The sequence below is a fragment of the Engystomops pustulosus genome, chromosome 10 (assembly GCF_040894005.1).
Source record: "Engystomops pustulosus chromosome 10, aEngPut4.maternal, whole genome shotgun sequence".
Lineage (NCBI taxonomy): Eukaryota > Metazoa > Chordata > Amphibia > Anura > Leptodactylidae > Engystomops > Engystomops pustulosus.
In genome coordinates this window covers 12215746-12230891 of record NC_092420.1, presented here as the reverse complement: position 1 = coordinate 12230891, position 15146 = coordinate 12215746, and the positions used below count along the sequence as shown (strand labels likewise).

Here is a 15146-nt window from a genome sequence, read left to right as displayed (position 1 = left end):
AAGTACTACTCCTCCTCTACTACCCTACTAAACCACTCCCCCTACTAGTACTACTCCTCCTCTACTAACCTACTAATTATCTCCTAGCAGTATTAATAATCCACCTGTACTACGTGGAGCTCAGCTCCTCAGCTCCCCCTGGTGGGGACTGTATTTACAGTATGTAGTCAGCTAATGAGCTCCTCCTAGTGGTGGCTGTATACACAGAGTGTAGTAAATTCCTGAGCTCCCCCTAGTGGTGGCTGTATATACAAAGTGTAGTAATCTCCTGAGCTCCCCCTAGTGGTGGCTGTATATACAGTATGTAGTAATCTCCTGAGCTTCCCTAGTGGTGACTGTATATACAGTATGTAGTAATCTCCTGAGCTCCCCCTAGTGGTGGCTGTATATACAGTATGTAGTAATCTCCTGAGCTTCCCTAGTGGTGACTGTATATACAGTATGTAGTAATCTCCTGAGCTTCCCTAGTGGTGACTGTATATACAGTATGTAGTGATCTCCTGAGCTCCTCCTAGTGGTGGCTGTATACACAGTACATAGTAATCTCCTGAGCTCCCCCTAGTGGTGGCTGTATATACAGTATGTAGTAATCTCCTGAGCTCCTCCTAGTGGTGGCTGTATGTACAGTATTTAGTAATCTCCTGAGCTCCTCCTAGTGGTGGCTGTATGTACAGTACATAGTAATCTCCTGAGCTCCCCCTAGTGGTGGCTGTATATACATTATGTAGTAATCTCCTGAGCTCCTCCTAGTGGTGGCTGTATGTACAGTATTTAGTAATCTCCTGAGCTCCTCCTAGTGGTGGCTGTATACACAGTACATAGTAATCTCCTGAGCTCCCCCTAGTGGTGGCTGTATATACATTATGTAGTAATCTCCTGAGCTCCTCCTAGTGGTGGCTGTATGTACAGTATTTAGTAATCTCCTGAGCTCCTCCTAGTGGTGGCTGTATACACAGTACATAGTAATCTCCTGAGCTCCTCCTAGTGGTGGCTGTATGTACATTATTTAGTAATCTCCTGAGCTCCCCCTAGTGGTGGCTGTATATACAGTATGTAGTAATCTCCTGAGCTCCCCCTAGTGATGGCTGTATATACAGTATGTAGTAATCTCCTGAGCTCCCCCTAGTGGTGGCTGTATATACAGTATGTAGTAATCTCTGGAGCTCCCCCTAGCGGTGGTATATATACAGTATGTAGTAATCTCCTGAGCTCCCCCTAGTGATGGCTGTATATACAGTATGTGGTAATCTCCTGAGCTTCCCTAGTGGTGACTGTATATACCGTATGTAGTAATCTCCTGAGCTTCCCTAGTGGTGACTGTATATACAGTATGTAGTGATCTCCTGAGCTCCCCCTAGTGGTGGCTGTATATACAGTATTTAGTAATCTCCTGAGCTCCCCCTAGTGGTGACTGTATATACAGTATGTAGTAATCTCCTGAGCTTCCCTAGTGGTGACTGTATATACAGTATGTAGTAATCTCCTGAGCTCCCCCTAGTGGTGGCTGTATATACAGTATTTCGTAATCTCCTGAGATCCCCCTAGTGGTGGCTGTATATACAGTATGCAGTAATCTCCTGAGCTTCCCTAGTGGTTCAGTATATACAGTATGTAGTAATCTCTGGAGCTCCCCCTAGTGGTGGCTGTATATACAGTATGTAGTAATCTCCTGAGCTCCTCCTAGTGGCACTGTATATACAGTATGTAGTAATCTCCTGTGCTCCCCCTAGCGGTGGCTGTATGTACAGTATTTAGTAATCTCCTGAGCTCCCCCTAGTGGTGGCTGTATATACAGTATGTAGTAATCTCCTGAGCTTCCCTAGTGGTGACTGTATATACAGTATGTAGTAATCTCATGAGCTTCCCTAGTGGTGACTGTATATACAGTATGTAGTGATCTCCTGAGCTCCTCCTAGTGGTGGCTGTATACACAGTACATAGTAATCTCCTGAGCTCCCCCTAGTGGTGGCTGTATATACAGTATGTAGTAATCTCCTGAGCTCCTCCTAGTGCTGGCTGTATGTACAGTATTTAGTAATCTCCTGAGCTCCTCCTAGTGGTGGCTGTATGTACAGTACATAGTAATCTCCTGAGCTCCCCCTAGTGGTGGCTGTATATACATTATGTAGTAATCTCCTGAGCTCCTCCTAGTGGTGGCTGTATGTACAGTATTTAGTAATCTCCTGAGCTCCTCCTAGTGGTGGCTGTATACACAGTACATAGTAATCTCCTGAGCTCCCCCTAGTGGTGGCTGTATATACATTATGTAGTAATCTCCTGAGCTCCTCCTAGTGGTGGCTGTATGTACAGTATTTAGTAATCTCCTGAGCTCCTCCTAGTGGTGGCTGTATACACAGTACATAGTAATCTCCTGAGCTCCCCCTAGTGGTGGCTGTATATACATTATGTAGTAATCTCCTGAGCTCCTCCTAGTGGTGGCTGTATGTACAGTATTTAGTAATCTCCTGAGCTCCTCCTAGTGGTGGCTGTATACACAGTACATAGTAATCTCCTGAGCTCCTCCTAGTGGTGGCTGTATGTACATTATTTAGTAATCTCCTGAGCTCCCCCTAGTGGTGGCTGTATATACAGTATGTAGTAATCTCCTGAGCTCCCCCTAGTGATGGCTGTATATACAGTATGTAGTAATCTCCTGAGCTCCCCCTAGTGGTGGCTGTATATACAGTATGTAGTAATCTCTGGAGCTCCCCCTAGCGGTGGTATATATACAGTATGTAGTAATCTCCTGAGCTCCCCCTAGTGATGGCTGTATATACAGTATGTGGTAATCTCCTGAGCTTCCCTAGTGGTGACTGTATATACCGTATGTAGTAATCTCCTGAGCTTCCCTAGTGGTGACTGTATATACAGTATGTAGTGATCTCCTGAGCTCCCCCTAGTGGTGGCTGTATATACAGTATTTAGTAATCTCCTGAGCTCCCCCTAGTGGTGACTGTATATACAGTATGTAGTAATCTCCTGAGCTTCCCTAGTGGTGACTGTATATACAGTATGTAGTAATCTCCTGAGCTCCCCCTAGTGGTGGCTGTATATACAGTATTTCGTAATCTCCTGAGATCCCCCTAGTGGTGGCTGTATATACAGTATGCAGTAATCTCCTGAGCTTCCCTAGTGGTTCAGTATATACAGTATGTAGTAATCTCTGGAGCTCCCCCTAGTGGTGGCTGTATATACAGTACGTAGTAATCTCCTGAGCTCCTCCTAGTGGCACTGTATATACAGTATGTAGTAATCTCCTGTGCTCCCCCTAGCGGTGGCTGTATGTACAGTATTTAGTAATCTCCTGAGCTCCCCCTAGTGGTGGCTGTATATACAGTATGTAGTAATCTCCTGAGCTTCCCTAGTGGTGACTGTATATACAGTATGTAGTAATCTCCTGAGCTTCCCTAGTGGTAACTGTATATACAGTATGTAGTGATCTCCTGAGCTCCTCCTAGTGGTGGCTGTATACACAGTACATAGTAATCTCCTGAGCTCCCCCTAGTGGTGGCTGTATATACAGTATGTAGTAATCTCCTGAGCTCCTCCTAGTGCTGGCTGTATGTACAGTATTTAGTAATCTCCTGAGCTCCTCCTAGTGGTGGCTGTATGTACAGTACATAGTAATCTCCTGAGCTCCCCCTAGTGGTGGCTGTATATACATTATGTAGTAATCTCCTGAGCTCCTCCTAGTGGTGGCTGTATGTACAGTATTTAGTAATCTCCTGAGCTCCTCCTAGTGGTGGCTGTATACACAGTACATAGTAATCTCCTGAGCTCCCCCTAGTGGTGGCTGTATATACATTATGTAGTAATCTCCTGAGCTCCTCCTAGTGGTGGCTGTATGTACAGTATTTAGTAATCTCCTGAGCTCCTCCTAGTGGTGGCTGTATACACAGTACATAGTAATCTCCTGAGCTCCCCCTAGTGGTGGCTGTATATACATTATGTAGTAATCTCCTGAGCTCCTCCTAGTGGTGGCTGTATGTACAGTATTTAGTAATCTCCTGAGCTCCTCCTAGTGGTGGCTGTATACACAGTACATAGTAATCTCCTCAGCTCCTCCTAGTGGTGGCTGTATGTACATTATTTAGTAATCTCCTGAGCTCCCCCTAGTGGTGGCTGTATATACAGTATGTAGTAATCTCCTGAGCTCCCCCTAGTGATGGCTGTATATACAGTATGTAGTAATCTCCTGAGCTCCCCCTAGTGGTGGCTGTATATACAGTATGTAGTAATCTTTGGAGCTCCCCCTAGCGGGGGTATATATACAGTATGTAGTAATCTCCTGAGCTCCCCCTAGTGATGGCTGTATATACAGTATGTAGTAATCTCCTGAGCTTCCCTAGTGGTGACTGTATATACCGTATGTAGTAATCTCCTGAGCTCCCCCTAGTGGTGGCTGTATATACAGTATGCAGTAATCTCCTGAGCTTCCCTAGTGGTTCAGTATATACAGTATGTAGTAATCTCTGGAGCTCCCCCTAGTGGTGGCTGTATATACAGTATGTAGTAATCTCCTGAGCTTCCCTAGCGGTGGCTGTATATACAGTATGTAGTAATCTCCTGAGCTCCCCCTAGTGGTGGCTTTATATACAGTATGTAGTAATCTCCTTAGCTCCCCCTAGTGGTGGCTGTATATACAGTATGTAGTAATCTCCTGAACTCCCCCTATTGGTGGCTGTATATACAGTATGTAGTAATCGCCTGAGTTCCCTTTAGTGGTGGCTGTATATACAGTATGTAGTAATTTCCAAAACTCTCTCTAGTGGTGGCTGTATATACAGAGTGTAGTAATCTCTTAAGCTCTCCCTAGTGGTGGCTGTATATACAGTTTGCAGTGAGCTCCTCAGCTCCCCCTAGTGGTGGAAAGTTTACCCTTTGGCTGTAGAGTTATGCGGGGGATTCGGAACTCTGTAGGAGAACACAGCACAGATTTGTATCAGGACAATAGTTTTCTGCCTATAAATATGTAATAAGATTTATTAGCAGGGACCAGGTAACATGGAATCTATGTTAAGGTCTTGTTCCCATGTTAATTGCCTTGGACATATAGGACCACATTTACTAAGGTCCTTGCGCCAGTTTTCTGTAGGACTTTGCACGTTCTTTTCAGTGCAAACTGCATGTACAGGTATATAAGAAGTGTCCGCACCACATTTCTGGCGCACCCTGCAATATAGGCAATAGGCAGTCAGACTTTTAGTGCAGTTTGCACTACTCTTAGTAAATGTGCCCCTTTATCCTAATCTTTGAGGCACTGTCCATGGTCCTGAAATGGTCCTCACCAGGACTGAGCACTGGTCATGAAGAGAGAATAATCCTGTACTATAGGATTTGCATGATGATGGAATGACCCTGTACTATAAAGTGCACTGTCCATGGTCCTGAAATAGTCCCTCCACATTGTAGTGAGTGCTGTGCATGGTCCTGGAGTGGTCCTATATTATAATGAGCACTGTCCCTGATGATGGAAGGATCCCATACTAGAATATACTCTGTCCATGGTCCTGGAGTGGTCCTATGTTATAGCGAACACTGCACATAGAATGGTGTTATTCTATTGTATCCAGTACTTATGATCCTGGAAAGGTCCTACATGGTAGTGCTCAGTGCCCATGTTCCTGGAACAGTGCTTTACTGGTAGTGAGTCCTATCTATGGTCCTGGAATGGTCTTATACTATTAGTGAGTCTTGTCCACTGTCCATGAGAGGGGAGACAATGGACACAAGTACAGATTGAGGCTGCTGGAGCTAAATGTAAGTTTCTATCTCACCTGCAGTGTTTTCTATCCATCACTACAGGCCAGTTCTGCTCTATAATAACTTGTATGATCCTACTGATGCTCCTGAATGAGTGAGAAAGTTATGGAGCAGCTTCTCCTCTACTTTCTGTGTGCAGTGTATGGGAGACATCCTAGCAGCCAGTCTCCAGCCTCCGGCTCTGAGACACCTGAGAATTACAGACAGAGGCTACAGAGGGGAAAACTGCTACACACTGCAGAATACAGGTCATATAATGTCCAATGTGATTCTGATGATGGTTCTGAGTAAGTGAGAGAAGTGTGTAGTAGATTATCCCCTCTGTGTGCAGTGTATGGGAGACATCCTAGCAGCCAGTCTCCAGCCTCCGGCTCTGAGACACCTGAGAATTACAGACAGAGGCTACAGAGGGGAAAACTGCTACACACTGCAGAATACAGGTCATATAATGTCCAATGTGATTCTGATGATGGTTCTGAGTAAGTGAGAGAAGTGTGTAGTAGATTATCCCCTCTGTGTGCAGTGTATGGGAGACATCCTAGTAGCCAGTCTCCAGCCTCCGGCTCTGAGACACCTGAGAATTACAGACAGAGGCTGCAGAGGGGAAAACTGCTACACACTGCAGGATACAGGTCATATAATGTCCAATGTGGTCCTGATGATGGTTCTGAGTAAGTGAGAGAAGTGTGTAGTAGATTATCCCCTCTGTGTGCAGTGTATGGGAGACATCCTAGCAGCCAGTCTCCAGCCTCCGGCTCTGAGACACCTGAGAATTACAGACAGAGGCTACAGAGGGGAAAACTGCTACACACTGCAGGATACAGGTCATATAATGTCCAATGTGGTTCTGATGATGGTTCTGAGTAAGTGAGAGAAGTGTGTAGTAGATTATCCCCTCTGTGTGCAGTGTATGGGAGACATCCTAGCAGCCAGTCTCCAGCCTCCGGCTCTGAGACACCTGAGAATTACAGACAGAGGCTACAGAGGGGAAAACTGCTACACACTGCAGGATACAGGTCATATAATGTCCAATGTGGTTCTGATGATGGTTCTGAGTAAGTGAGAGAAGTGTGTAGTAGATTATCCCCTCTGTGTGCAGTGTATGGGAGACATCCTACCAGCCAGTCTCCAGCCTCCAGCTCTGAGACACCTGAGAATTACAGACAGAGGCTACAGAGGGGAAAACTGCTACACACTGCAGAATACAGGTCATATAATGGGCAGATTTAGGGTCACATACTTGTGACTGGTGATGTATAGAATAGGTAGGTATGTAGCTCTGACCTTGCTGTATATTGTAGTGTATAGTCAGTGGTGACCGCTGGTATAATATAGATCTCATATATAACCGGAGCAGTTGCGTTGCCCCACTTATCGGCACAGTTAGATTTTGTGTCTCATCAGAGTCTCCCCGCAGAGTTCAGGTGTCCCAGTTCTGTCACTTCTTAATTAGTGGATGACACAGGACAGAGACGAGAGGTACGAGGCGGCCGTCATTTGTCTCTACATGTGTAAACATTTCCTGGATGACTCCGCAATGTGTTCTGCTACAGCCCAGGTCACTCGCTGATTGGGATCCTAAAGGGGTCGCCTGGGGGTCCCCACATCCCCCACATCCTGATTGAAGCCAAAAAGAAGCTTCACCATCATCAATGTCCCATTATCAAAAATACCGAGCAGTCCGGTAATGATGGAGTTAAAATCAGCACTTCTGCGAAATTCCCTGCAGATCACCGCCATGCAGGGTACAGGCCTCATTAAATTGCCTTCTTAACCCTCTACTTACTGGAGGGAAAGGTCTCTATTCCTACATTAGGGGAACTATTTCTCTTTTAAAGGGACGGCACATGTCAAACACCATCACAATCCATCCTGATAAACCGGGGACATTACTCATAGATTCAGGCACCGGGACTGTGGGAATCTTCATATATCTGTTATCCATGGCCTCCTTCCTTCTAATATCAACTTTTATAATTGTGCTAATGAGCCTTAAAGGGGGGGGTTCCCTACTGTTTCCTTAGCACTCCCCCCCTCTTTCTGCCTGATGCAATCGCACTGCCTCTGCTGCATATACAGCACATGCGGAGGTGCGTTGGGCTCCTGCACAGTGTAACAGCCTGTGAGGCTACAGCAAGGAGGGGCTTTGGTAACACCCCAGAGCCCTTCAGGCTCATTAGCATAATTTTAACAATTGATTTTAGAAGGAAGGAGGCCATAGATAACAAATATAAGAAGATTACCACAGTCCCGGTGCCTGGATCTATGAGTTAGTGCCTCTGTTTTATCAGGATGGATTGTGATAGTAGATTTCCTTTAAGGTTAAGGGCTGGTTACATTTAGAAAAACATGGCTGCTTTCTTTAAGAGACAGCAGACTGTTTTTGGCCATGATTTTCTAATCCTATATAATCCCTTTAATTGATGATATGTGTTAGGTGCTCAAAGGAATACGGTATCTATACACAGATTAGCGGGGTCCAACCAGATTAAGGGCTTCGTGTGCCATATATGAATAGAGATGTGGTCTCATAGAGATTGATTGGATCGGTATCATTTGGGGTCTTGAACCTTGGAGGTAGCGGGATAAGGACCCCCCATTATGGTGATCAGTGCAACATTGTTACAATTCTGCTAAATAGATAAAATGATACAACCAGAATCGCCCTGTAAATGATGACGATAAAGGAGGAAGGGGAAGATTTGGAACTCTATAATGAATTTGGGAATTTATACTCCCTACACCCCCTCTATCATCTATATACACTGGATTTCTGTACATTTCTGTACATTGACTAATCAACAGGATATTTCTTCTTCAATGTCGTACACATTGCCGTTCCGTCTTCTATTCGGGTGTGCGGCGGTGCCTCCTCCTGGATGCCGGTAATTGCTTATTGCCCCCCGCTGGGATCTGGATTACATTCTTTTAAGACGAGATGTAAGTTTAGAAACTCTCAAATGCCGCCAAGTGCAACTAATATAGAAAGAGGTGAAAGTCATTAATCTAAAGGGCGATCACCGACCGCTGGGGACCTAAATTTGTTATGGTATTTTTTTTTAGATTTATGAAGTTAAAGGGATCCTCCAATGTCTTCAGTCTCTTTGTGTTACTGATATTTAAAGGGATGTTTCAAGATGTAAAGTCTGATTGCTTGGACCCCCCACTGTACACAGAAATGGGGTCTGGTCCCCCCAAATCAATGAAGTCATCCATGTGCACAGCCCCTCTGTAGACGAGTACAGTTATTAATTATTCCCACTAGACACTGATTAGTGGGGGTCTAACTACTCAGACCCCACCAATCATGTGGACGGGAGTCACCTTCCCCTGATTGAATGAAGCAATGGGTCAACCATTACTCTGCCTATGTGATTGCCTAAAGGGGTGCAATGGTCCCTCATCTCACCAGTAAAACTAATGGGGTGATGTTACATATTTGCATTAAGCGCTTCTAGTTTGCAAAGATGACAAATGCAATTGGTAGTTTAGGTCATTAACCCATCCCCTCTGACTACGGACTGTAGTCAGAGCCCCATAGGATGTCTATGAGCAGCCATAATGACCTCAAACACCTGGAGCATATATATCTGTATACTGTATATATTGAGAGAGAGCAGACGTCTTTATGTCTTAGCAAACTGCAGAAATGTCAATTCCCTAAAGCCCTATCATCGCAATTGCTCTTTAACCATATAAATACTCATGCACAGGTCGTCACTTAAAATAAACGTAAGTTCTAAGTAAATGTCCTCGTCCTCCCAGGCAATAGTTAAAAAATCAGGCAGCCAAATCCACCATGCAAAAGCTTAAAATCTGTGAAGCGAGCATGACCCTGGCATAATAGCTGCCATCCCGCCCATCACCACTAGGTGGCCCATTGACATCACAAGCCAATTGTAGCCTCCATTGAGGGATTGTATCCAGCGGTCCAGGTTCCTTCCTCGCATCCTCTATCTTCCTGCACAAGCCCGGGATAATGGCTTGTCTATGAGAGAGCGGAGTGAGGACCACATGCATTGGGGGGTCTCACGCTGGGATCCAGCCACCTGCAGCCTCCCCCTGCAACTTCACAGGTAAAGAGAACTTTAATGCATTCGCTGTCATCCCCCTGCCCCTCCTTGGTTATTATTGGGGGACTTTGAGCTTCTTCCCTGCTATTCTCTGCCGCAGCTGAGAAACTTTGTGGTCTCGGCATTGACCATCTATTGAATATTGGGCAATATTTGGGTCTGGGGGGAGGTAGAGATCTGGGAGGAATTAGCAACAGATGTAGCAGAGGCAAAAGCTTGGTGTTTGTAGAGAGAATTTAATTCCCTGCTACATCTGTGGCGGCTTAATCCCAGTATGCTACTGGTCTTACACCGGCAGCCCATGGAAAATACCAGTATGGACCCAGTGGCCATCGATTAGGAGGGGGGGGCAGAGTGTCCTACTTCTCAGAAAGGGTTAATCGCAGTCGTTCGGTGACACAGATACGGAGTGACTTTGATAAAGCGGGATGTTACTCTAGAAATTCTGCCACCTGGGGATAAGGAAGGATGGTCGTCCCTGTATCAGAAAGCCGCAAGGAGTTTGTCATGTTGTTGTGTCTTCTTCTGTTGTAGTCTTCATGGACTGGTGTCTCGGACCTGTTCTTGAGCTCTTCTTGATGACATAGTCCTCCCATAGCTGAAGATCTCAGCAGGATATAGAAGGTCTCTAGCAGCAGGTGGACCTGCACACTCCAGGAGAATGGCGTCCATTGGAGACTTTGACCCTGTTCACACCAGCGTGCCTGCCACTAAGATCGAGATCACCGTATCATGCAGGTAGGAAGAGACGTGTTTAGGGTTCTGGCTCCAAGCTGGGTTGGGTCATTGAAATATTGGGTCATTGAAACTATTCGGATAGTTCTGGGCATGGTATCAAGGGATGGTTTTCATTACATTGTGTCAGGGCGTTATTGTTGGGTAACTTATAATGGGGTCCGTTGTGTTGGACTTCGGATCAGGGTCCATCATGAGATCATCAAGGTCCAGCGCCTTGTACTGTATTCACAGTGGGTTCCTCTTGTGGGACATCGGTCCTGTTGTCTGGCTCTGTGCCTTGGATTGCAAAATCAGGTCTAGTTTATGTAGAATTGGGTCAAGGTCCAGTAAGTGTTCATCTGGTTCCGTTGTGTTGTGTATGCAGGGTGCTGTGAGCACAGGAGGTCCTCTATGTGGGGCGTTACTCCAGTTATTGGATATCGTACAATATCTATTGCGTTGGATTGCAAATTCAGGTTTAGTGAGTGTACAATTGGATCCAGGTCCAGCATAAGGTCATCAAGGTCCTGTGTTGGGGATAAAGGGTACTGGATTTTTAGTGGGTCCTTCCGGTGGGGAATTTGTCTAGTTATTCCTCATTGTAACCTGGTCTACAGTGTGTGGAGCGGAATTCGGGTCCATTCTGTGCAGCATTGGATCAAGGTCCAGCATACAGTCACCATGGTCAGTGGTGTTGTATATACAAGGTCTTGTATTCTTGGTGGGTCCTATGTATCAAGTATCTGGGTTGCTGTCCTCTGGGTCCTCTGAATTGGGTCTATAGGGTGATTTAATCACACTTGGTCCTCTGAATTGGGGCTGTAAGGTCCTGTGATCTGGGTGGGTCCTCTGTGTTGAGTATACGGGGTACTATAATCACAGGGGGTCTTCTGTTTTGGGTATGCAAGGAGCTGTTTCTTAGGTCCTCTATGTGTTGTATGTAGGGCACTGTTATCACAGTGGGTCCTTTATTTGGGGCAATGGTCCATAGACTGTTGTGTTGGGTAGTGAATTCAGATCCAGTGTGTTGGTCACCGGATCAAAGTCCATCATGTGCTGATTGAGGTCCTATTCGGGCAACAGATCATTGTACATCATGTCCTCATCAAGGTCCTGTGTTGGGTACCTATGCTACCACCCATAGCCAAGTTATAGTTTGAGTATGTGGTGTAAGGTCCATCATGTTGTCATAAAAGTCCTGTGTTGGGTCCTTAGCCCTGTGTTGGGTCCAATCCCAGTTATTGGACATTGTGCCATAGTTTGAGTAAATGGTGTAAGGTCCATCATGTAGCCTTCGAGGTCCTGTGTTCTGCAATGTGTCAAGGTCCATCATGTTGTCATAAAGGTCCTGTGTTGGGTCCTTATCCCTGGAATTGGCCAAGTTATTGGACATTGTGCTATAGTTTGAGTATGTGGTGTAAGGTCCATTATGTGGTCAGTGAGGTCCATTGTATCATGGTCCAGTGTGTGGGGTTCTCTATGTGGCATTGGTCCAGGGATGTAGATCCAGATGTGTGAAACATTGTATCTAGATGTAACGTTGTAGGAGTCATGGAGGAAGCAGGTTCTAGTGTCTGATGTCTGATATGAAGGTTGTATGTGGGGCACCCAGGTTCTGGGCAATCCCAAGGTCCAAAATATGATATATGTGCCCACTGCCCATATGATTGGGGGTCCGGTATGTGGAGCCTTGTACCGTTAGAGTCTACAATATTACAGCAATAATTCACTATGACGTTCTCATTATATTCCAGCAAGGAACACGGTGACCCCAATATATCACATTATAATATCATGATACACTGTAACAAACCCCCTCCCCTACAGCCTCCTGCACTGGAACAACCTGGATGAATATTTAGAAAGGGGCAATTCTGTAAAATTGTTCTGTCCCGGATCCAGGTGAGATGGCAAAATGGGTGAAGTCTGTTTGGTATTGGAGTTCTTAGGGAACTACAACTCCCAGCAAGTCAAAATATGTTGAGAGTTGTAGTTTAATCTGCAGATATCTGATACAAGGTAGGGGGATCAACCTTTAAGGATCTGCCTAAAAAAAATGTTTAAACTTCTAAAAATATTTTGCCAATAAAGATCAATTCATATGTAGCAGCGATGAGTTTGTCGGATGTAGTAGGACTCAGGTCATAGACATGGCAGGGCTGGAATTGTTAGATATTGCAAAAGGAGCTATGTCAGATGTAGCGGTGCCGGTTAGATGTAGCAGTGCTGAATACGCCTTACACAGTACGACTGGGTGTATTGGACACAGAAGAGCTGAGTTTGTCTCATGCAGCAGCACTTGGAGTGCTGGTTATAGCAGTGCTGAGTTTGTATTCTATAGTAGGGCTGGGAGTCTTGAACATAGCAGAGCTGAATATGTTTAACACAGTAGAGCTTGGAGTGTCGAATATATGAGTGCTGAGTTTGTCTTACATAGTAGGGCTGTGAGTATTGGACATAGCAGGCTGAGTTAGTGTTATTTAGTAGAATTGGGAGTATTGGACATAGCAGTGATGAGTTTGTCATATATACAGTAGGACTGGGAGTATTGGACATAGCAGAGCTGAGTTAGTGTTATTTAGTAGGACTGGAAGTGTTGGTCATAGTAGTGATGAGTTTGTTGTATATAGAGTAGGACTGGGAGTATTGGACATAGCAGTGCTGAGTTTGTCGTATACATAGTAGGACTGTGAGTATTGGACATAGCAGTGCTGAGTTAGTGTTAATTAGTAGGACTGGAAGTGTTGGACATGAGTGATGAGTTTGGTGTATATATAGTTGGACCGAGAGTATTGGACATAGCAGTGATGAGTTTGTCGTATATATAGTAGGACTGGGAGTATTGGACATAGCAGTGCTGAGTTTGTCGTATATATAGCAGGGATGGGAGTATTGGACACAGTAGAGCTGAGCTTGTCATATATATAGCAGGACTGGGAGTATTGGACATAGCAGTGCTGAGTTTGTCATATATATATATAGCAGGACTGGGAGTATTGGACATAACAGTGCTGAGTCTGTTGCATTTAGTAGGACTGGGAGTATTGGACACAGCAGAGCAGAGTTTGTTTTATGTAGTAGGTCTGGGTGTGTTAGACATAGCAGAGCCGAGTTTGTCTTATATTGTAGGACTTGGTGTGTTAAACATAGCAGTGCTGTTTTTTTCATATTTAGTAGGACCTGATAATAACTAGACACAGTCGTATGATTTCGGTATACATAAAACACAGCAGAGCTGAGCTTGTTGTGTGGTGCAGCTCAATGTAACATAATTGTGCATTAGCTGTGTGTCATCCTGCTGACCCCAATTCAGCCCTGCTACATCTATACCGTACTACGCCGCAGAGCCTGTTGGCGCTCTGTAAGTTCATTATGGGGGGGATTAGTAATGTATATATTTGTGTATGCGGATTTGCTGCGGTAATCCGGGGGAATCCTATGTGCCTCATTATGGTATAGGGCAGGATGCTCCCTTATCCCTAATCACAGCTGATATTAGGAGACCTCATTCCGGATCCCTCTTAATTACTTCTCCTGGCTTCAGCGGATTGTTGTACTCGCTCAATTAGCGCCGGATTCCAATCCAAGATCCACTGAGGTGGAAAATAACTGTACAGATTGCTATTGGTGAAGGGTTAATGTGCGGTCCGGGGGGATAGGGGGGCCGCTGCAGCACAGGGGGGGCTCTATAGTATAGGGGAACTGCCATCCGGCAGATAAGAGGTTAAACATTTCCTGCTACATGTCTGCGCCCATCGAAAAACAGCATGAAATGTTCTAGAGGCGAAGTGACTCGGCAGTGAGGGGGAACAGGAGCAGCATATGGAGGGGACGGGAAATAATTCACACTGTGCGGAGCGGAAAATACTGGAGGTCTGTGCTGGTGTCCCCATCCCCAGGGAGCGGAGACATCTCCCACTATTATCTATCTATCCAAATATGTATCCAACTCAGCAACTCATCTATTATCTACCTACCTGTTATATCTACCTCACCTATCTACCTATCTATCTCATATCTATCTATCTCATATCTATCTCATATCTATCTATCTCATATCTATCTCATATCTATCTATCTATCTATCTCATATCTATCTATCTATCTATCTATCTATCAATCTATCTCATATCTATCTCATATCTATCTATCTCATATCTATCTCATATCTATCTATCTCATATCCATGTATTTTATATCTATCAATCTCTCTATCTATCTCATTTCTATCATATATCTATCTCCCATCTATCTATCTATCTATCTATCTATCTATCTATCTATCTCATATATATCTCCTATCTATCTATCTATCTATCTATCTATCTATCTATCTTCTATCTATCTATCTATCTCATATCTATCTATCTATCTATCTATCTATCTATCTATCTCATATCTATCTATCTATCTATCCCATATCTATCTATCTATCTCATATCTATCTATCTATCTATCTATCTATCTATCTATCTCATATCTATCTATCTCATATCTATCTATCTATCTATCTATCTCATATCTATCTATCTATCTATCTATCTATCTCTCTCATATCTATCTATCTCTCTCATATCTATCTATCTATCTATC

The 15146-nt window shown here is 44.6% G+C and overlaps 1 protein-coding gene across 1 annotated transcript in view; it reads left to right on the top strand.

The window, feature by feature from the left end:
* Positions 1-9655: 9655 nt before the first annotated feature.
* Positions 9656-15146, top strand: part of CPNE9 (copine family member 9) — a 176849-nt gene continuing 171358 nt past the window's right edge. The window contains exons 1-2 of the mRNA XM_072128058.1: positions 9656-9839; positions 10371-10574. Coding sequence (XP_071984159.1) covers positions 10498-10574 — 77 coding nt within the window. The 5' untranslated portion in view covers positions 9656-9839; positions 10371-10497. The remainder of the gene's footprint in view (positions 9840-10370; positions 10575-15146) is intronic.